Here is a 24,693-nt window from a genome sequence, read left to right on the forward strand (position 1 = left end):
TGGAAGGGGAATGAGAACATGAAGAAATGAGGATGAGTGAGAACAACAAAGCCGCAAGTATATCTCTGCAGCAATTTCATAACACAAAATATCAAGGCATCATGGAGTGTGCGGTCTGTTCAATCAACGAGTTAATGCCATAATACAATGGAGAGAGAACTGCAAGACTGCTTATGTTCAGGTGAAGTATGAAGATGGGAGTGGGTTAGTGTGGAGCAATAGTCATTGGGCTATTGCAGGCTGTTTCTCTGAAATACCTCCTTTAACACCTCCAGAACCAACTTGACTGCCCTGTAGCTGCTGGTGGCTCCAGCAACTGAAGGACAGTGTGAGACAGTCACTCAACCAATGCTTATTGCAAGATTTTTTTCTTTCATTATAAAGAGTTAGTTTTCACTCCAAATTAAATTGCCAAGAATATCACTCCTCAGCATCATAGGAACTCAAGGTCACACTGGAGCAGAGCTGGATGACTAACCTTTTTGTCCCTGACTTCGGCTGATGCAACACCGGACCTCCAACCATTGCCTTCTTCTTAAGGGCCCTCTTGGCCAATTCCCGGTGTTTCTCTGCAAAAGAAAGAAAATTTAACCTGCAGAAAGAACACTGCTTCATCCAAAAAAGCCTAAGAAGTCATAGATGAATAAAATCCAAGGAAAGACAAAATTCAAGTAGCATGGTTGAATACGATAAGTTAGTTTCTCTGCGAACACCCCAGACACAGGAGACTGCAAACGATGCAGACCACTGGAGGAACTCTGTGGATTGAACAGTAGCTGTGGAGGAGGAGATTTGTTGATGTCTCATGAAATATTGACAATTCTTTCCTCCCACAGATGCCACTCGATCCAGTGAATTACTCGACTAGACTGTTTTATATAAATTTAATCCTTTTTGAAGAAAAGGACAAGAAAGGTGGACCACAATGAACTATTAGCACACAGACTCTGCGGACGCTGGAAATCCAGTGCAACACAAAGTTCTGGAAGAAATCAGTTGTCAACGACATCTATGGAGTGGATTAAATAGTTGATGTTTCTGGCCAAGACCCTTCATCAGAACTAGAAAGGAAGCAGGATGAAGTCAGAATTTTTTTTTAAAAGTGTGGTAAGTGAAAGAGTACAAGCTGGAAGGTGATAGATAAGACCAGTTGAGAGGGAAGGTGGCTGGGTGGGGAAAGAGATGAAATGAAAAGCGTGGATGGGGTGGGGGAATGATAAGTAGAAAAGATAAAGGGCTGAGAAAGGACTGTTGGGGAGGACCGTGGACCATAGAAGAAAGGGAAGAGGGGAGGGGAACCAGGGTGGGAAAATAAAGTGAGGAAGGAAAGAAGGAAGAAATGACCAGAGGTAAAATGATTGAAAGAATATTTTTCAATTTTGCTTAGCCATACATTTTTCTGCTGTTGGGATTTCCAAGATAAAACTTTGGGCATTGACATTCTGACAATCATTGTGGATTTTCCTTTAACTCCTATCATCAGTCAACAGTGCAGCATTGGACTGCACAGTCATGTATTGACAGACAGGGGAAATATGCCTTCTTATTTAATGGACATCAAGGACTTGGAGCAAAGTAGAAGCATCAAACACTATAAAAATCTGCCGTGAACTTCCACACAATAGAGTGAAGCACAATTACGCAACAAATGCTGGCCTTCCCAGTTATGCTCACTTCCTATATTAAACTAAGAAAGAGGCAACACGGTAGCATAGCCATTAGTTAACATCATTAGTTAACATTAGTGCCAGTGACCGGGTTCAATTCGCATCACTGCCTGTAAGGAGTTTGTACATTCTCTCTGTGATTGTCACTTTCCTCCAGATGCTCCAGTTTCCTCTCACATTCCAAAGATGCACGGGTTAGTTGGTCAATAGGTATAATTTAGCGACACAAGCTCGTTGGGCTGGAGGGACCTGTTACCGTGCTGAATCTCTTATTTAAATTTAAACAAAATCCACTTAATCTTACATCAACTCAACCTTCAACATACAAATTTAATTAATCTGCACCTTCTTTTCTATTCCTTACCATAACTGTACCAAAAGAACCAAAAGACCTGGAGCAGTTTTAAAGCTTGTGCAGTCTGTCATGTTGTGTAACCATTCAAATAATGATCCTGACCTCCAGTAATGAAGAACATCATTCCTTTTGAAGTTTCAAGATAGATTTCCAATTGCTGTAATACATTTCCCTTTGTTAGTTTCTCATTTATTGAACGGTTTAATTGTTTTAATATCCTTTCAGATTAATTACACTAAAGTGAATGTTGGTGGTTTTGTTTTAAATTTATGCATTTGAACACTTGCGAAGCCAGTGATTTATCCCTCCATAACATTCTGTGAGAAACTAAGAATTTGGCCCTGAACAGCATTATGATTTTCTGATATTGCAGCATTTTCACAAGTTTTCCTCCTTAGAATGAGTTGGGAAATATTGTTCTTTTAGAGTCAGTTTTACAGAATGAAAATGGCCCCTCTGCCCAACTCTTCCATGCTGACCATTATGGACCTTACAACCTGGAATCTGTCTTTTTGTGACTGCAAAGGAGATACAACATTCCTAACTCATGTGGGGTGGCACATGGCTTCGCAGTTAGTGTAATATTAGTACAGAGCCAGCAAACCGGGTTCAATTCTGCTGCTAAAGAGATGTACATTCTCCCCAAGAGCAAATGGGTTTCCTCTGAGTGCTGTGGTTTCCTCTCACATTTCAAAGATATATGCATTAGCACGGGTGTAACTGGGCAGCGCGAGCTTGTCGGGCAAAGGTCTGTCACTCTAAATAATAGGAGTATGCTGCATCTCTAAATAAAAGGAGTACGTTTTCCAACAATTCCCCTTAATGTCAGATCCAAGACTATCAAATGTTATTACTGAACATTGTAACGTATACTCACTCAGAAAACAATTCCAGCTCATGAACACAATATTCAATCACAAACGTGAATGGTGATCTAAACAGCCCAAGACCCATCAGACATCAGAAACTTCCATCATCTGAATAAAACTCAGTCAGATCAATGGAAATCAGTTGAAACCGAGATGGGTTTGAACAAACAGAAGAGCAGTCTCAAGATGAATGACTTTTCATGCCCAATTCTCCCCTACAAAAAGTCAATTGTTCTAATGATGACATCCCCTTCTTGCTTATACCTCTCCCCAGCACCTGGTGAGGCCTATTTAAAACTGATTCTTTTATCCATGCTAATTCTTTAAGGACTCTCTTAACTTAATTGACTCAAGATGCTACAAACCATGAATTGTGTGAAGCCATTGTCTTGGGACAGATGCCTCTAACAGTAACAAGATTACAAGAATAAAATCGAATCTTCCTCATGACTGCATGGGCTCCTTCTGGGTGCCCTGGTTTCCTCCCACATTCCAGAGGCATGCAGCTTAGTTTGTTAATTGGTCCCATGGGTGTAACTGGGTGATATAGGCTCATGTGCCAGAGGGGCCTGTTACCATGCTATATCTGTAAATAAAAAGGGAACATTAATAAAAACAGGTTCCTCAATCTATTAATTAGGGATAAGCTCAAGTTTATGTGCACAGAATTTCTTAGCACCCATGGATCCATTAGACCCACAAACCAACCTGACTGGCATACAACACCACCCTCTGAAAACCCAGTTCTGCCCCACCTGCAAGCCCTAGGTGGCCTCATCAGTCACTTCAAAACTCAAGGGAAACAAGTCATCTCATTCCCAAAGACAAAAAGAGTCTCTGATGCTTATCTTACTATTTTTATTTCTATCTAAATGGTCTATGTTTATCTAATGAAGACTAAATTGTTGGATTTCTCATTTTCATGGAGGTGGTGGCCACATGACCAGTCAAGTCTGTGCCAGTTCTTCCTACAATTCATCTTCTCGGACGTTCCCAGCAAATACCCGACCTTACCACCACCACCCACACCAAGGCGAATTTACAGTCACTAATTAATATAACAATCAGCCTGCCATTGGAAGATGGGAGGAATTTATCAAGGGATACCCAAAGGAAGAATTTGCAAACTCCAGACAGACAGTACTGGAGATCAGGATCGAACCCGATTTGCTGGAACTCAGGTGCAGGTTTACCTCCTGCCCAACTGTGGCATTGTGTCTCATTTTGTGATTCTCAAGTCCAAGATAAATGAGACAAAGCACGAATCCCATAATTAATGAACCCAGTGTTGACTCACCGTACACAGGCAGTGCTGCAGTGGGTCAGACAGGTCACTGGCATTGTGGCCTTCCGCAAAAGACTTCAGTAACTTAATTCATTACAACTAGGGATACAAGACTACAGTTCTGTTACTTTTCACTAAAGTCAATAAAACCATAAGATCCAGGAGCGGAATTAGGTTATTTGAACAGATTCAGTCCATCAACTCTGCCGTGTCATTTCATAATGGCTGATTTATTATTTCTCACAAACCCCATTCTCCTGCCTTCTCCCCGTAACCTTTGATGCGCTTATTACTCAAGACTATTAGTCACTGCTTTAAATAAACCCAATATACCCAACCTTACCAGAAGCTCTCCCAATCACCCCATGGCTAATATAAACAAAAAACAAACTGTAACAAATGCTAGAAATACAACTCAAAAACAATAAACATTAGAAACGCCCAGCAGGTCAGGCAGCATCTTTCCAGAGAGAAATGGAGTCAAGTTTTTGTGTCACTGACCCAGCATCGAAACACTGGCACTTTTCGGCTTTGGGTTTCCTGAGCAGGAAAAGCTTTACTTCATTGACGTCATAATGCAATGAAATGTGACATAACCCTTGCAGATAGTTTTTCTATATTTTGCTCATTCAGTTTTCCAGAACAACATCAAGCAGCCAGTGGACAAACCAAGGAAACAGATAAAATGACTAACCGTTGAACTCCAGTTGGTGACAATGGGCAACCTTCGCCCTGTCCTCACGAGAATAAAACCTGGTGAAAATTCAATGAGGCTCACTTTCCCCACTCTAATCAGCACGAGTTACAATTAACAACTCTATTGACAAGACAGGCGAGGCTTAACAGGATAGTCAAAATGATCAGTCTTTTCTTTTATTTAAAAAAAGCTTTTCTGTGGCAGAAGGAGAAGTACTCACATAAGCAGCAAGCCTGGAAATCAGGAACTATTCAGGAGGAAGCATCTTGCAACTAACATGCAGTTTAGTCCAAGTCAGGTGATCATTAACTGTCAGGCTGTCACTTAAAACATATATTTGAAGCTCTGTATGAAGCAGTCCTGTTTAGTTGTAGTCACAGAACACTACAGTATAGAAATAGACCCTTCAGTCCATCTAGTCTGTGCTGAATTATTAATCTGCCTAGTGCCCTGAACCTGCACCAGACAATAGCAGTACATTCTCCTCCAATACGTGTACCTATCCGAATTTCTTTAACATTAAAATCGAACCCGCATCCACCAGCTGCACTGACAGTTCATTCCACACTCACTACTCTGAAGCTCCCCTCATGTTCCCCTTACACCCTTAACCCATGACCTCTAGCTCTAGTGTCACCCAACCTCAGAAAAAGCCTGCTTGCATTTACCCTATTTAGAGATAGTGTGGAACAGGCCCCTCTGACCCACCAAGCCACCGATTTTAACCCTAGCCCAATAACAGAACAATTAACAATGACCGATTAACCCACGAACCAGTACATCTTTGGACTGTGGGTCAAAACCCACACACAGAAAAGAACATACAAACCTGCTTACAGAGAACACCAGAATTGAACTCTGAAACTCAGTACCCCACCCCAGCTGTAATGGCATTGCGCTAACTACTACACGACTATGACACAACTACCTATACCCCTCGATTTTGAAAGCCTTTTCACTCTTGTTGGGTCCTCTATATATTAAGGAAGCTTCCCTGAACATATTTGAATAATTATCTCATCCAGCACTTTTATAGCATGGGAGTCCCAGTGAGTAGTCAATATGACATTATTAACAAATAGCTATATGGCTGCTTATAAAATACAAGAGAAGCATTGTTCAAGTAATGTTTAATTTCCCCATTACTAGCTATCAAGCTGTAAATACATAATCCTAATGAACAGTCATGGCCTGAAACATCAACTGCCAATTCTCCTCCATAAAGGCTGCCTGACCTGCTGAGTTCCTCAAGCATTCTATACGCGTTGCTCTGGATTTCCAGCATCTTTATACTCGTGTAAATATTTTGTCACCTTACTCTCACCTGCCAGTTCAGTAACCTAACCCTTTACTCCAGCCCCATCAGCTTAGACTGAAGAACAAACAACGACCCAAACTGTATTTAAATTATGTTTATCAAAGCACCAACCTTACAGGTTTCTTAGTTTGCAAAGTAGCATAACTGAGCTGGGAGCAGCACGAGGTGAGGCACAGCAGTCTGGGAGGTGCAGCCGAAGCTCAGGAAGTTGCTATCGTTTGACAGAAGCTGGAACGAGATGGAGGCAGCCGCCTAGGGAGAGACAAATGGGAGAGCGAGAGAGAAAAAGAAGAGATATCAAGGAAAAGAAAGAAGAGCCAATGTAAGGGAGAGCGGAAGAGAAAGAAAGAAAGATACACTGAGTGCTGAGGTAGTGCAATTGATGAGAACAGTTCCTGCCGAGCAGTGTGTATAACAGGAACTTGAAGTGAGGAAAAACAGATAATACAACAAATTGATCAGAGCTTTGTGGGTAGCTGTAAAGATTAACATCTTGAACTTGGACACGTCAATAGGTAGATCATTAAAATGGCTCCTTCCAGATGCCATCAGGAGGAATGTTTAAGATACCATTTGCTTTTTTTATTTATTTTATTTAGAGACACACAGCAAGAGGCCTATCAAGTCCAATGAGCCTGCACCGTCCAATTACACCTATGTGGCCAATTCAAATGCTAACTCGTATGGCTTTGCAACGAGAGGGAAACTGCAGCACCAGAGGAAACTCACGTGGTCACAGGGAAACTCCTTATGGACAATGGCAGAATTGAACCCAGAACACTGGCGCTGTAACAGCATAATGCTAACCACTACGCCACTGTGCCACCCTGTTTCTAACATGGGTTCCCACTTCAGCTCAATTCAATAAGTTGACAGGCCAAGACCAGAAACTCGACCAAGTGGACCATTGGCAATAAAGGCAGCAAGCCTACAGTGCCACAGAAGGCAGAGCAAAGATGGATGACAGGTAACAGAAGTGACGGGCTGCATAATATCTTGTTATTTGAGCTGCCATTCACTGAATTGCCAATTATGTAAGGTAAATAATACTAGGTTATGCTTTTTGAACAGACCAAGAGCAGCGGTCGACTTTCCCCAGTATCATCAAAGATGCACAAACAGCTATAAAAGGTCCACACACACAGAATGCTAGAGAAACTCAGGTAGCATTTATGGAAGGGTCTCAGCCCAAAACGTCAACTGTTTACTCTTTTCCATAGATGCTGCCTGACCTGCTGAGTTCCTCCAGTATTTTGTGTGTTACTTTGGATTTCCAGCATCTGCAGACTTTGTGTTTGTAATTATAAAAGATCAGCAATTATATACATTACCCAATACATGCTGTAATCCCTGCAGTGCTCACCAGGCAAGGCCCCAAGAGTTTGAGTGCAGGCCCAACAATGCCACAGACACAAGGCAGGCAGAACAAACCCTTCTGGATGATCACAAAACAGGTCTGGGAGCAGGATCTCAAGAAAATTCTTGTGACTACCAAACATCCACTATGAGGAACCAAAGATTCCAAATGTGGACTACATTGCAGCCCAATACTTCTCCCTTATTTTATATAAAGGAACACAAATAAATCATTTACTGAGCAATAACAAATACTCTATGCTTGCTCCATTGCTGGGTTATGAAGAATTGACTTTCTCTGTGCAAAAAACATTGTGAAACACTCCCATCCTAATCTGGTAATTTCATATGCCAATTCAACACCTCACAATCCACTCTGAAGGATGAGAGTTAGCCACACAACATTCATTTGGCACAGATCCCATTTTGAGCTATTATTTTAACCTACAGGATAGACAACCAATGACTGATACTTAGAGTGAGAGGTGGTTCTCATAGAGACCAAAATAATAGGCAATGTGATAAATTGTATTGACTGGCTGCGTCACAGCCTGGTATGGAAACACCAATGCATTCAAATGGAAAATCCTACAAAAAAAGTGGATTCGGCCCCGTCGATCAAGGGTAAAGCCCTCCCAACCATTGAACACATCAACATGAAACACTGTCATGGGAAAACAGCATCCATCAGAGACCAGCATCAAACAGGCCATGCTCTTTACTCGCTGCTGCAATCAGATAGAAGGTATAAGAGCCTCAGGACTTGTACCACCAGGTTCAAGAACAGTTACTACCCCTCAACCATCAGGTTCTTGAACAAAAGGGGATGACTATACCCACTTGCCCATCCATTGAGATGTTCCCACAACCAATGATTTCACTTTAAGCACCATCTTGTTATCTCATGTTCTCATTATTTGTTGTTATTTGTTTACGTTTGCACTTGCAGTTGTCTTCTGTACTCTAATTGATCTTGTTATAGAATCTATAGAATAATAATTGAATATGCCCACAGGAAAATGAATCTCAGAGTTGTATATGGTGACATATGTGTACTTTGATAATAAAATTTACTTTGAACTTTGAAATTGAGTTATTCACAAGACGAATTGATACTGAGAGACTGGTACTTTTGTGAGGAGCCAAAACCAGCACATCCTGCATTTTTGTAATGGGATGTTAACAGAAATTACCAGTTACATTAATTTATCAGATTTATCATACTCAAGTGTAAACTTGAGATAATCAATTAAACCAGTGACTGCCCTTGCCTAATGCACCTTCACTTTCAAACAGAACAAAGGTGATTCCCAAATCCCACAGCTGTATGTGGAAACGGACGGCGGCAGAAGATAACTACAAATAGATGGCAACAGGATGCAGAGTGAAGTTGCTGACTGCACTGGGCCTGGGGTGATGACTGTAGCAGGTCCAAACTTGTCAGTCACACCACTGCCCCTCCTTGTCACACATCATACTAATCTGGTACTTTCAATTGATGCATAGGTACAGGGTTTCTTGGAACTCTAATCAATTGCCAAGTACCTACACCTCAGGGGCTGATGCCTGCCGAGTTCCTCCAGCATCTTGTGTGTGTTGAAGCAATTTAGGACAGCTCAGGGCAGGATAATAAATCTGAACACATCAGCCACCCACGTACATTCAAAAACCAAATTCAAAAAGGCAGAGATCTTGACCTCTAATTATTTTTTTATTTTTTTTAAAAAAGGTATCAACTGTTCAAGTACCAAGAGGGTTAAGCACAGTGATTCTTTCCTCCACTCCTTTTCCTTTTGTGTTTCACACTTTAGAAAAAGAAACTCAGTGACTCTTCCATAAAACCCTGACATTTCAACCTGAACAGCAAGGATGCATTCTGCTCGAACCAAGCCTGGATCCTTGGACTACCTTCTCACTGTTAGCAACAAATTACCATATTAATCAGATTTATCTTGAAACTTCTCCCCCCCCCCCCCCCCCCCAACCAGAAGGAACATAATTTCTTGCTCAAATACCCACCACAGCTCCTGTCAATGAGGAAACAGTGTGCTGTACTGTACTCTGCAATCATAATGGTCTGGAAAACATCACTGGCATGATATATGTGTCAGGAATTTGTCTCAAGTCAGAACAGTGAATCATTTAATTATTAATCTATTGCAACACAGCAACTTCAGAACATTTTGCCATCCATTTCATTACACAAATCTGAGTGCAACATTTGCCTCCAGTTTCTGTAAACAATTCTAAATGTCCTAGTGACTGAACGCATTAGATATTAAGGATGAAATATTCCTTCATGTCTTTTTTCCAGCATTTGGGCTCAGCTCTTCTGGAGCACAAGTGATCAGGGAGCTGAATATTCATTGTTGTGTGACACCAGCCCAAACTCGATCAAATGACACTGGAGAGGTAGTAATGGGGGAAACAAAGAAAAGATGGACTTAGCTTAAGTATTTTGTGACTGTCTTCATTGTGGAAGACAACCAGCACAATTTGGCAGAAATTTAACTGAGTGTCAGGAAGAAGCCAGTGCAGCTGTTATCACCAAGGAGAAGGTGCTTAGGAAGCTGAAAGTTCACCTGGATCAGATGGACTACACCCTAGGGTTCTTAAAAAGATAACCAAAACGAATGAGGAGGCATTAGAAGGGATCCTTCAAGAATCAGTAGATTCTGGAATGGTTCCAGTAGACTGGAAAATTGCAGATGTCACTCCACTTTATAAGGAAGGAAGCCAAAAGACAGGAACTTGTAGGCCAGTTGGCCTGACTTCAGTGGTTTGGAAGATATTGTAGTCCTTTATTAACAATGAGGATTCAGAGTACCTTTTGGCACATGATAAAATAGGCCTAAATCAGCATGGTTTCCCAAGGGAAATCTTGCCTGACAAATCTGTTGGAATTCTGAGGAAATGCCATGCAGGATAGACATAGGACAGTTAGTGGATGTTGCTTACTTGGATTTTTAGAAGGCCTTCAACAAGGTGTCGCACATGGCTAAGGAGGCCAAGTCATTGTATACATTTAAAGTGGAGATCAAGTTCTGATTAGTAAGGGTGTCAAAGGTTACCAGGAGAAAGCAAGAGAATGGGTTTAAGGGGGACAATAAATCAGCCATGTTGGAATGGCAGAGCAGACTCAAATGGCCCAAATGGGCTAATTCTGCTCTTGTGTTTTGGTACTGTATTGTTCACATTTGAACAGCATCAAGGTTCAGAATGGAAGAATGCCATTCTTCCATTGCTACAGTCCTGGTTGAATTAATGAACCTATTCATTACAGTTATACAGCATGCTGGTACTGTCAAAACTCACATTAGGAATGATCTCAAGCCCAAAGTAATGGAAGGCTGACATTCCTTGAAATCATTCAGTATTTGGACAAGGAGAAATTAAAACTTCCAAAAAAAAAAAGGCAGCACACATCATTATTGACCCCCACCACCCATAACATGCTTCATTCTCATCATTACAACCCAGGAGGTGGCACAGAAGCTTTAAGGCACCCAACATTTTAGGAACAGCTTCTTCCCCTCCGCCAGATTTCTGAAAGGACAAAACCCAAGAATAATACCTCAGTATTTTTCTCCTTTTGCAATATAATTTTTACCTTTCTTATTGTATTGTAATTTATAATACATTATATGTATTACATTGCACTACTCCCTTAAAACAAGAAATTTCATGACATAATGCCTGTGACAATAAACCTGATTCTAAATTACCATTTAAATCTGGAACTAATGCTAGTGCCCATAAAAACTACATGTGAGCAACGAGCTTGTGACTCACGCAATTTGAGGTGTATCGATGGAGTTCTGGTGTTGGTCGGCAGCTGCTTCTTCTCATTCATTTTGAAGGACGTCTCGTTTTTCCAGTTTTTGTTGGGACCCTTTAAACAGAACAAATGAGGAGATGAGGGGGAAAAAGAAGTTCACAGAGCAAATTCAAAACACAAAAGATTCTGTAAATGCTGGAGATATTGAGTAGCATGCATAAAATGAAGGAACTCAGCAAGTCAGGCAGCATGCAGGGGATTAAAAAGTAAAAAAAAACTCAAGCCAGGACTCAAAAGTTCTCAACTTGAAACAAGAACTGTTCATTCCCATTCATAGATACTGCCTGTTGTGCCGAGTTCCTTCAGCATTTGTATGTTGCTCTTTACACAGTAAGCCACCTTCCACTAACAGGACTCTAACATTTGAACTGCTGCTTCATCTAGTAAAATAAAGGCCAAAGGCTAATCTGAATGCAGTTTTAACTCCACATGCTTGCCAATACATGGAACCTTGCTTAGCAAAAAGCCACACACACAAAATGTTGGGGGATTTCAGCAGGACAGGCAGCATCTAGAGGAAGAAAAAAAAAGTATAGTCTATGTTTCAGGCCGAGACCCTTCGGCATTCGACAAACAACACAGCACTAAGTTGAACTGAACGTTCCTAGACTGCTTCAATTACTGTGGTTTGAGGTTTCATATTACGCATTTTTCGCTCTTTTTTGAAGTTTGCACAATCTTTTTTGTGCGTTGGGTGTTTGATGTTTTCTTTGAACAGGTTTCATGGTGTTTCTTTTTTGTGGCTGTCTGTGGGGAGACTAACCTCAGGGTTGCATACTACATGCATACTGTGATAATAAATGGACTTTGAACCAGTCTAAATGTCTTTTAAATGTCACTAACATGTCTAATTCACTTTGTTTGGCAGCTCATTCCATATATTGACCGCCCTCTGTGTGGAAAAAGTTGCCCCTCGGGTGCCTATTAAATCAGGAGGCTCTGTCTTTCAGTACCTCTGGCTGCAGACCAATACCCCCCTGCCCACATCACCATACTGACCACTTTTTTTGAAATAGTCATTGAGCAAAAGCACTGCACATCTGCTATTAACATTTTGTCACCGAATATTTAGAGATTTTTGTCTGAAGGCAATACTCATTGATTTTATGGGAACATAAAAGATGATAATTCCAGGCTTACATTCTGACTCAGATGTTAAACGTTTAAAGTCCAACTCCAACAGATTCAGCAGCTATAATCAAGCACCTTCAGCCAAAGTATCTAAGGACTTGCAGGTCAAGTGAAGTGAAAGGATCCAGCTATTCAAAACAAGATGTGGCAGAAACCACACTGATTGAGCAGCAGTCTTGGGTGGAATAAGATACTGCATTCTGTACAAGGGAACACTCACAATTACAATAAACCAGCCCAGGAAAGGTTTCGATGCTAGCTACTTCAGGATCACTGCTTTACAAAGGGAGGTATTAGTAAAACACAAAATGATGGAGCAACTCAGCAGGTCAGGCAACATCGATAGAAATGAATCAACAGTTGACATTTCAGGCCAAGAGCATTCAGCAGGACTGGAAAGGAAAGGGGAAAATGCCAGAATAAGGTGGACAAGGGGAAGGAGTACAAGCTAGATGAGGATAGGTGAAGCCAGATGGATAGGGGAGAATCACAATCCATAGGTGCCTAGGACACACACAGGGTAATTTCAAAGTTGGAATGTGGAGTTCCCCTGACAACAGTGGTGATCAAGTCCCTCGACAATGGTGACAATCAAGTGGTAACTGAGAATTGTGAGCCCTGAAATCTTTGTAACTTGATATGTAGTTTTTTTTGTGTAATTTGTGCTTTCTACTCTATTCTCTGGGCTTCATATCTAAGGTCTCATTTTCATTCTAAATGCCATTTCTTACTTTTATTTTTTGCATCATTTGTTTTTTCCTCTCTGCACATTGGGTGTTTGTCTTTTTTTAAATATGAGTTCTTTTGTGGCTGCCTGTAAGATGAATCTCAAGGTTGTATAATGTATACATACTTGTATACATACTATGTATGTATGTGTGTATACATACATACATAGTCAATGTACTTTCAACTTTGATGAAGTAAGAAGCTGGGAAGTGATAGGTGAAAAAAGCAAAGGGCTGGAGAAGGAGTCAGTTAAGAGAGGAGAATGGACCATGGGAGAAAGAAGGAGACACCAGGAAGTGGTGATAGGCAGGTGAGGAGAAAAGATAAGTGGCCAGAATGAGGAATAGAAGGAGTAGGGGAAACATTTTCTGGAAGGAGAAATTGATGTTCATGCCATCAAACTGGAGGCTACCTAGAAGGAATGAGGTTTTGCTCCTCCAACCCAAGGGTGGCCTCATCCTGACAAAACAGGAGGCCATGGATTGACGCACCAGACTGGGAATGAGGATAGGAATTAAAATGGTTGGCCACCAAGAAATCATGCATTTTGTGGATGGAGTGCAGGTGCTTAACCAGGTGGTCCCCCAATTTATGTCAGGTCTCACCAATGTAGAGGAGGCCACATTGGGAGCACCAGATACAATGGACAATCTCAACAGCTTCCCAGGTAAAGTGTTGCCTCACCTGGAAAGATTGTTTGGAGCCCTGAATGGAGGCAAGAGTGAAAATGAATGGGCAGGTGTAGCATTTCTATTGCTTCTGGCGATACATGTAAAAGGGAGATGAGTGGGGAGGGGCGAATGGACAATGGAGACAAAGTAGAATCAGAATCAGGTTCACTATCCCTGACATATGTTGTGAAATTTGTTGTTTGAGGCAGCACTACAGTGCAAAACATGAAATACTATAAATTACAATAATATAAAATTAAATAAGCATGACAAAAAGAGCTAGAATTATGAGGTAGCGTTTGTTCAGAAATCTGACCGTGAAGAGGAGATAGTTATTCCCAAAATAAGGTGTGGGTCTTCAGGTTCCCTTACCTCCTCACTGATGGAGGAAGTGAGAAGAGGGCATGCCCTGAAAGGTGCTTAATGATAAATGCCACCTTCCTGAGGTACCATCTTCTGAAGATGTGCTCAATGTCAAGAGTCCATTAACAGAGGGAGGGACCAAGGGTCAGGTTGTAAGGCTGGCTTTGCCGAGGCTTCCAACCAGGTCGAATGAGCTACAATCCTGTCAGGTCAAAACCCACAACCAATCCATTGCTTTCAAGTTCAACTGCCATTCAACATGGATAAAGCCAACCAAAACAATGTTCCTCAAAGGTTCACTTTGTTTACAAAGTATGTATGCAGAATGCTACTCTGGAATTTGTCTTCTCCAGATAACCACAAAACACAGAAAATCCCTATGGAAGTCATTGAGGTCCCCCCTCAATGAAAAAGAAAAAAAAAATCAAAACTTGCAAACCCAAACCACACCCGCAACCCCTCCTTCGCACAAAAACTAACAGATCGTCCACCGGGACACGACAGCTAAAACATCAAACCCCTAACCCCAAGCCCCTCCCACAAAAATAAAATTGCACCATCCAACCTCTCCTTCACCCAAAAAACTATCACCCACCAGCCAATCGGCAACCAGAACGAAAACACAGAAAAACTAGAGGACACCAATGCCAAGGGCAAGGTGTAAAACAGAGTACCAACAGGCACACACAGCACATATAGTCATGAATAGTTAGGACTGCAGAAAAAACAGTCACAAAAAAAATATAGCCCAATTCTGAGTGTCATTCGGATTGACAGTGTACGGGATGTTGTCCTGGAGTCACTTTGTTGAAAGAACAAGCACACAACAGTACTCAATGTGCACTAGTGCTGCCAGACATATGCAATCCAGCTCGTCTTCCACTAGAGTACAGCACCAATGTGGTTCCAACCCAAGCCATTATGGACTCGAGCTCTCTCCCTCACCACCTTTGCAGCTCCTCCCCGGGCAGCTACAACAGGCATGAGAGACTGGTCTGCGCAACAATAAGGCCACACAGCTCCCCACAGTCAGTCTTGCCAATGAACCAAACTTTCAGTATTCTACATTAGTAATCCAACAGGATCTTGCAATCATAAGAAAAACTTCTTAGACAGCCATTACACAATTTGTTGGACCACAAACCACCTGACTCCTTCCTCGAGTGCCAATAGCAGGCAGCAACACGATATGCCCAAGTCCAGCTCCACCCACTTTGAGCAACTTGTCAGTGGGACAGACTAGCAACACTTGATGTTCTCAATACTCAGCAGTGTCTCGCGATTGCAAAAAAAAGGTGTAATGGATGAACATTACACCTTTGCTTGGACCCAGAGAGGCTGCTACAACCGTGCTTTCCGACACCTTACTGTGATGCCTTGGCACCAGATTGGAGGGCGAGAGAAGCTGTTAATTTAGTTTTTTTTAAAAAATGACTTCACTTCAGCTTAATGCCTTTAATTATTCATTAGCATTTTAATGCGTTCTTAATGATTTTTTTTGAATAATTAGTTTGTTAATCTTCATTTTAATGGTCTTTAAAATGTTTCTGACATTCAGAGACATTTAAGATCTACTAAAATCAATGAAAACTTATAGCCAACAAAGCTCCACCTAGCTGTAAAAAACATTGATTGTTTGTCTTCAGGCTCCTATACATTCCCACTGATAGTAGTAATGAGAAGAGGATGTGCCCTGGATGATGGGGACATTTTATGATAAATGCCACTTTTTTGAGGCACCCCCTTTTGAAGATGCCCACAATGCTGGAAACTAGTGCCCGTAATGGAGCTGGCTAAGTTTACAACTCTCTGGAGCTTTTTCAGACCCTACGTACTGACCCTCCATACCAGATGGTGATGCAACCAGTTAGGATCAGAATCAGATTTACCAGCATACTGTATGTCGCAAAATTTGTTGTTGTTGCAGCACGATGCAATAAACGATAGAAAATAAATGTGAATGTTATTAAGTATAAACAAGTTAATTAAATTAGTACAACAATAGCAATAAAATGGTAAGGTAGTGTTCATGGGTTCAATGTCCATTCAGAAATAGGATGGCAGAGAGGAAGAAGCAGTTCCTGAATCATTGAGCATGTGCCTTCAGACTTTTGTACCTCCTGCCCAATGTAAACACGGCATGGGTGATGACAGTCCTGAATGATGAATGCCACTTCTGAGGCATCACTCCTTGAACATGCCCTGGATACAGGTTTCCCCCGCAATCTGAAGGTAGAGCATTCCTATGAAACCGTATGCAAGCCGAAATGTTGTAAAGCGAAGCAGCAATTACCATTAATTTATATGGGAAAATTTTTTAAGCATTCCCAGACCCAAAAAATAACCTACCAAATCATACCAAATAACACATAAAACCTAAAATAACATGAACATATAGTAAAAGCAGGAATGATATGATCAAAATACACCCTATATAAAGTAGAAATATTGTACGTATGGTGTAGTTTCATGTATCAAACTCGGGAACACAGCGAGCCAAAATCGATTTAGAGAAAAAAAAATTGGCACGTACACACAGGCACAAACAACTGCCCGCACAAGGCTTCACGGTCATTGTAGTCTTTCTCCGGGTAAGCACACATATAAAGTGGGCGGCTTTTTTTCGTAAAAGCGAAAATCCTCTTTGGTTAGCGAAAACAGGTACTAATGTAGGTCTTTCGTAACAGTGAGCTGTCGTAAAGTGAACTTTCAAAAAACGGGGGCCACCTGTACTACCGAGGCCAGTGCCCACTATGGAACTGACTAAAGTTTACAACCTGTAGCTTATTTCGATCCTGTGCTGTAGCCCCTCCATACCAGACAGTGATGCAGCCAGTTAGAATGCTCTCCACAGCACATTTGTAGAAATTTGCGAGAGTCTTTGCTGACATACCAAATCTCCTCAAACTCCTAATGAAAGATAGCCACTGTCTTGACTTCTTTGTAGCTGCATCAATATGTTGGGTCCAGGTTAGATCCTCAGAGATTAACACCCAGGAACTTGAAATTGCTCATGCCTTTCACTTCTGATCCCTCCGGAGGACTGGTGTGTGTTCCCTTGTCTTACCCTTTCTGAACTCCACAATCAGTCCTTTGGTCTTACTGACGTAGAGTGCAAAGTTGTTTCTGCAAAACCACTCAACTAACTGGTGTATCTCGCTCCTGAATGCCTGCTCGTCACCATCTGATATTCTGCCAACAATAGCTGTATTATCAGCAAATTTATAGATGGTACTTGAGCTGTGCTATTCAGAGAGCACAGACAGAGTAGAGCAATGGGCTGAGCACACACTCTTGAGGTGTGCCAGTGTTGACTGCCAACGAGATAGAGATGTTATTTCCAATCTGCACAGATTGTGGTTTCCTGGTTAGGAAGTTGAGGATCCAGTTGCAGAAGAAGGTACAGAGGCTCAGGCTTTGAAGCTTTTCAATAAGAACTGCAGGAATGATTGCACTAAACACTGAGGGGTAGTCAATAAACTGCATCCTGACATGTTTGCATTGTTCAGGTGATCCGAGGCCGTGTGAAGAGCCAATGAAATCACATCTGCCATAGACCTATTGTGGCAATAGGTAAATTGCTGTGGGTCCAGTCCCTGCCGTGACAGAAGTTAATTCCAGCTATAACCAACCTCTCAAAGAACTTCATCATCGTTGATGTGAGTGCTACCAGATGATAGTTGTTCAGGCAGCTCACCTTGCTCTTTTGGGCACTGATATAATTGCCCTTTTGAAACAGGTGGGAACTTCCAGCTGTAGCAACAAGAGATTGAAAGTGTCTTTGGACGTTCCCGCCAGTTGGTTGGCACAGGTTTTCAGAGCCCTACCAGATACACCATCAGGGCCTGTCACCTTGTGAGGGTTCAGCCTTTTGAAAGCCAGTCGCACTTCGACCTCTGAGATGGCGATCACAAGGTCACAGGGAGCTGGAGGAATCCTCATAGCTAGAGTTCTATTCTCCCTTTACTCAAAGTTTGCATAAAGGCGTTGAGATCATTTGGGAGCGAAGCATCACTGCCATTCATGGTGGCAAGTTTCGCTTTGCAGGGTGTAACGGCCTGCAAACCCTGTTAGAGTTGATGTGCATCGGATTCTGCCTCCAACCTCGTTCAGAATTGTTCCTTTGCTCTTGAGATAGCCCTCCATAAGTCATCCCTGGTTTTCTTCTTTAGTCCCGAGTCACAATGCCACAGATCTAGCCCTCAGACTACAGACCTCCTGGATCATTCACAGCTTTGATTTGGTTATGTACAATATGTTCCCATAGGCACATACTCATCCACACAGATTTTAACGAAGTCAGTGACAACTGTAGCATACTCAATCAGACTTGAAGATGAATCCCTGAATACAGTCCAGTCCACCAGTTCAATTGCATCTCCTTTGTCCATACCTTCTTGGTGTAAAGTGTAGACGTGGGATAGCACGGTAGTCACCCATTGATGGTGTAACAATGGTCCAGTGTTTCGGTTCCTCTGGTACTACAAGTGATTTGAAGGTAATAATTATTTACAGACTTTTTCAAGCTGGCCTGGTCAAAATCCCCCGAAATGATAGGGATGGCATCAGGACATGCTGTTTCGTGCCTGTTACTCAGTTTGTCTAGAGGCTGTTTGACACTAGCCTGAGGTGCGTGTACATTGCTACCAAGATGATCGCTGAAACCTCCCCCAGCAGATAAAATGGCCAGCATTTGATTGAGAGATGTTCCAGGTTGGGTGAGCAGGCCTAGGACAGCACTTCAACATTTGTACACAAGGAGTTGAATATATAGTCTACTCCACTTTCTTTGCCTTTGAAAGATTCAGTCCTATCTTGGTAGTTTATTGTGAACCCATCTAGCTACATCACTGCATCCAGATTGGCAAGGGATAACCAAGGTTCCATAAAATTAAAAAATCCAACAGCTTTTAATGCCCCTCTGGTACAGCAATCTAGCTCTGAGATTTTCGACTTACCAGAGATTGTACATTTGCCATCAAGGTGTTCAGTAATAAGAATCAAAAACCAAACTTCCTTGGATGAGCTTTTAAACCAGAGCAACATCCTCTCTTCCACCACACTAACAACCAGTGTCCATTCAAGTTTCATCGACTGAATAGTGACAGATTTTTTAAAAAGTAGATAAATTGCAAAATGATGTTACTAACTGTACAGACCATAGAAGTAGCTGTGGATTTCAGCTATAGCAGACTGAAGCGTGAATATTTGATTGCTTCCATTGGAGCTGCTCACACAAGTCACCTTCTTGATGGCGCCCCAGTACATCTTTAGAAACTTGCTGGAATCATTGGTGACATACAAAAGCTCCTCAAGATCCTAATGAAATACTGTACAGCTACTGACATGCCTTTTTCGTAATTGCATCAAAATGTTGGGCAAATGTTGATCTTCAGAGATGTTGACACCCAGGAACTTGAAGCTGCTTACCCGTTTCACTGCCGACTCCTCAATGAGGACTATTTTGTGTTTTCACGACGTCCCCTTCCAGAAGTTGAAAATCAATTCCTTGGTATTAATGTTAAGTACAAGGTTGTTATTGTAACACCACTCAACCAGCTGATCCATCCCCTTCTTGTATACCCCCCTTGTCCCTTGTCACCATCTGGGTTTCTGCCATCAAGTGGTGTCATTGGCATATTGATAGATGGCATTTGTGCTGTGCCTAGCCACACAGCCATGGGTGTAGAGAGAAGTGCAGAGAGCTGAGCACACATCCTTGAAGTGAGCCAGTGTTGATTGTCAGTGAGGAAGAGATCCAAGGACGGCAAAAAGTAGATCTGTCTGAGAGATTTGAGAATAATCCCAGGGGTTGGCACTGGGAGCCACGAGGCAGAATTAAGCAGTGTAATTTTACCTGAGGAGCTACAATTAACAACCCAGATGGCTGCTGTAAAATTTGACTACTGGATGCAAGAATGTAATCAATTCAGTTTCAAGTGAAATTCAATCTATTTAAGCATTTAATGGCTTTCATTGTAAAGTTATGCAGGGAGAAAATTCAGAGATCGTGCAGAGAGAAAATTTAAAAGGTTGGACTGCTTCAGCCAAGCAGGACAAGCAACAGGTCCAGTAAAATACAAACAGCTTGAACTGTGCTGTACTGTTCTATGTACTATGTCTATAAACCCAATGGCCTTGTCCCAAGGTATACTGAAAACCTGGGGGAGGAAAATAGCAAATAGAAGTACAAACACTGAGTAGGAATTGGGGGGGGGGGGGGGGGGCATGGAAATGTGGCTGAAGTACATTGATACAAGGCAACGTACAGGAGTTGTGTTCTAATCCATCAACCACGTTACTAATTTGGAATCTAGACACAAGGTATATCCTCGTTTATTCATCTGAGATTTGTTCGTCATTGGTGACCCGCTTTTATTGCCCATTCTCAGCAGCCCTCAAGGTAAAGGAAATCTAATGTTTTTTTTTGGCTGGGGAGTTCCAGGATTGGCCATTTCCAACAGGCACCATCATAAGGCAAGTAACTTCAAAATCATATCTTAAGTTATACATGAAAAACTTTTATAAGGTTTACAAAATGAACTCAGTGAAAGATGCACCTCTGCAAAATCAGAATGATAGAACTGAAAGTGGTTTTAAACTTTATTCATTATTCAGGGACAAAAAGCACATACACCTGTTTTATAAGGGATCCACGTGCAGATTCAGATTTATCTCATGTACATCAAAACAGAGCGAAATATGTCCTTTGTGTTAACAACCAACCCACCCAAGGATGCGTCGGGGGCAGCCTGCAAGAGTTGCCATACATTCCGGTGCCAACACAGCATGCCCACAATGCTTGGCAGATCAGAACACAAGTGACAAAGCAGCAACAGCAAAACAACTCCCATTGCTCCCTGCCACCAACCCACATACCCACGTGCACACACAGCTCTTCAACTCCAGGACTGGCTTCAAATTTGGCTTCCAGTGGCCATGGACTCGAAGAGATTCACAGATTCTGGGCCCCAAAGTGAGCTTCCAATCTGGACTTCAGGACTTATAGGTAAGCAATATTTTTGATCTTTAGAATGCAAGTACAAGACAGGCACTTCATCTTTAAATAACTAAGCCGAACAGATATCTCTGAGCTTTTATCTACAGATCTACATTCTGGCATAGGAAAGTGGACTTAATAAAACAGAAAATTTATCCAGTGATAGATAATTCATACACCAGCCTATTATCTGAATTCAGATTTGAAGAGAATTGAGCTTGCACCCAGCCTCCTAGCCTCAAGTAGTCCTGTCCCAAATGTCTTGATTTCACATTCATGTACTCAAACTTTGCTACCTCCAGAATCATCCACCATAATAAACCTACAGGAGTGCTGCACTTTCACTAGGTAACTGCTCCACGAGGGGCAACTACGATCTTCATCTGTCAAAGTCTTGAGCTTGGGGATTCCCTCTCTAAGTCACGACTCACCCTTTAAAGACTCTACCTGATATGTAACCAATCCACCTAACTTCTTGGATAACTATTCATTTCCGTTATTGGTTTGCGGTCAAATATTGCTTGGCATCCTCCCAGAGAGATAAAAAAAAGTCAAGGCCTTTCACAAATACTTGTTGTTACTGAAGGTAGCCCTGTCAACAGCTGTCTGACATCGCTTTGTACATTAGTGAAGGCAACAAAGCACCACAAATACAACGGCTGCGCAGCAAATGACCACCAGCTGTTTAGCTGGATTCTTTTTACATTAGTAAAACAGCATAAGCTGTGAAAAGTAACATCTTCATGGTGATTAGTACAGCTCAGTATGGATGGAAAAAAAACGAACACCAGTTACTGAGAATTAACCGGAAAATGCAGGGATCATCAACAGAAAACGGTGTAACTGATTGATCAGAGTGTCATTTGCAATTACGCACTGTTCATCATAACTAGTAACCAAATCTTTCAGAGGTGAAAAGGATCTATGCATGACGATAAACAAAATGAATGTTGGAGCAGAGGAAACAAAAGCAGGGAGCTCTAAAGAGTGGGCTGTGTTAGAAATACAAAAGAGGGAGAATGGAGAGATTGAATGGACAGTAGACACTGAGCTGAGAACAAGAATGAGGGAGGGACATGGCTGTGACAAGAAAAAGACTTTGAATTCAACTGAAGAACCCATCTGTCTATATCCAACCGTTTGTTTTTAAATTCTTAATTACTGGCAGACAGAAGCCGTTTCACCACACACCTGATTTCTGCAAATGCATACTGGATGAAGTGTCACAGAAATGGTAATCTTACTGGAAGCACTTAACTCCTGTAACCCACAATTCATTAAATAAAGCACCTGACCCTCTCAGCATATATACAAGGAAGTGAACATACCGCACAACAATTTATTTTCCCCTTGTTTTCTCTCACTTCACTTTTAATATCGGAAATTACATTTGGACTTCAGACTCAAAGCAAACAGAAACTGTCATTTTACTGAGTTACACAATAATGAATTACATGGAGAAATGTACCATAGTATACACAGCTGGGAGTTAACTGCATTAAGGGATCTATTAAGGGTGTTCAGATTTATGGGACGAAGATGGCACCAGTGAACAACAGTACCAAATATAACATCAAGATAGTTCACAAAGCATCTCCTTTCATCTCTTCTCATTTCAGATGTGGTTCTGCTACTGTGAGAACCCGTAATCTACATTCTGGCAGTGTGTTTTCAACCTGTTCGGGCAATCTGGCACTTTGCTGACTCCAAGAGGGTTCCACAAGGCTGCGAACCCTGCGGCCTGGAAGCCAGGAAGCTTGGAAACAGGGTGCAAGCCATGACCAACTCCATCTCCCACCGATTAAAGCACCGAGGAAGATCAAAATTATTCAGGCAGGTATGAGGGTAAGCAAGGAAGTAGTACAAGGTGATAGGTGAAACTGGGAGAGAGGGGAAAAGTGAAGTTAAGAGCTGGGAAGTCAATTGGCGAATGATAAAGGGCAGTAGAAGGAGAAATCTGACAGGTTAAGACACAGGGCCATGGAAGGAAGGGAAGGGGGAGGAGTACCAGAGGGAAGTGATGGGCAGGTAAGGAGATACGATGAGAGGGAAAAGGGAATAAGGAAATAGAGAAGGAGATGGGAGGGCATACCAAAAGTTTGAGAAATTGATGTTCGTGCCATCAGATTGGAGGCTACCCAGAAGGAATACAAGGTGTTTCTCCTCCACCCTGAGGTTGGCCTCTGCATGGCAGCAGAGAATGCCATGGACTGACATGTTGGATGGGAATGGGAAGTGGAATTAAAATGGGTGGCCACTGGGAGATCCTGCTTTTTCTGGTGGACAGAGTGTAGGTGCTCGGTGAAGTGGTCTCCCAGTCTATGTCAGGTCTCACCGATATAGAGGTCACACTGGGAGCACCAGATACCATAGATGACCCCAAATTCACATGGAATGTCACCTCACTGAGAAGGGCTGTTTGGGGCCCTAAGGGAGGAGGCATAGGGGCAGGTGTAGCACTTGACTGCTTGCAAGGATAAGTGCCTGGAGTAAGTTCTGTAAGGAGGGACAAGGGAGTCTTGTAGGGAGCAATCCCTGCGGAAAGCAGAAACTGGGGGTTGGTGGTGGGGTGGGAGGCTGAAGAGATGTTCTTGGTGGTGGGATTCCATAGGAGATGGAGGAAGTTACGAAGAATTATGTGCTGGATGAGGAGGTTAGTGGGGTGGTTGGTGAGGACAAGAGGAACCCTATCCCCGGAGGGGTAGTGTGTGGATGGGGTGAGGGCAGACATGCATGAAATGGAAGAGATGCGAGTGAGGTCAGCATTGATAAGGAGGAAGAAAAGCCTCTTTCTCTGAAGGGGGAGGACATCTCCTTAGTTCTGGAATGAAAAATCTCATCCCGAGAACAGATGCAGTGGAGTCTGAGGAATTGAAAGAAAGGAATGGCTTTCCCCCCACCCCCCAAGTAACAGGGTGGGAAGAGGATTAGTCCAGATAGCTGTGAGAATCAGTGGGTTTATAAAATATATCAATGGGTAAGCTGTCTCCAGAGATAGAGACAGATGGAGAAAGGGGAGAGAGGTGTTGGAACTGGACCACGTAAATTTGAGGGCAGGGTGCAAGTTGGAGGCAAAGTTGATGAAGTCGATGAGCTCTGCATGAGCACAGGAAGCAGCACCAATGCAGTTGTCGAGGTAGCGTCAGAAAATATACTATCAGTATAGGCTTGGAACATACACTGTTCCATGTAGCCAAAAAGACAGGCATAGCTGGGCTCACGAGTGCCTCTTCCCTCCTGGCACTTATCCTTGCAAGCAGAACAAGTGCTACAGCTGCCCCTGCACCTCCTCTCTCAATACCACTCAGAGCTCCAAACAGTCCTTCCAGGTCAGGCAACACTTCACCTGCAAGTCTGTTAGGGTCATATCTACTGTATCCAGTAAGACCAGACGCAGAATAGGAGACCGCTTCG

General features: G+C 42.3%; 1 protein-coding gene across 4 annotated transcripts in view; it reads right to left on the bottom strand.

Annotated features, from left to right (window-relative positions):
* Positions 1-24,693, bottom strand: part of fam219b (family with sequence similarity 219 member B) — a 42,995-nt gene that overhangs the window by 12,237 nt on the left and 6,065 nt on the right. For all 4 annotated transcript variants that reach the window (XM_073025073.1, XM_073025072.1, XM_073025071.1 and 1 more), the window contains exons 2-3: positions 11,340-11,439; positions 479-569 (exon numbers count right to left, since the gene is read on the bottom strand). In XM_073025073.1, the coding sequence (XP_072881174.1) occupies positions 479-569; positions 11,340-11,400 (152 nt within the window). In that variant the 5' untranslated portion in view covers positions 11,401-11,439. The remainder of the gene's footprint in view (positions 1-478; positions 570-11,339; positions 11,440-24,693) is intronic.

Source organism: Hemitrygon akajei, chromosome 21, assembly GCF_048418815.1.
Source record: "Hemitrygon akajei chromosome 21, sHemAka1.3, whole genome shotgun sequence".
NCBI classification, from domain to species: domain Eukaryota; kingdom Metazoa; phylum Chordata; class Chondrichthyes; order Myliobatiformes; family Dasyatidae; genus Hemitrygon; species Hemitrygon akajei.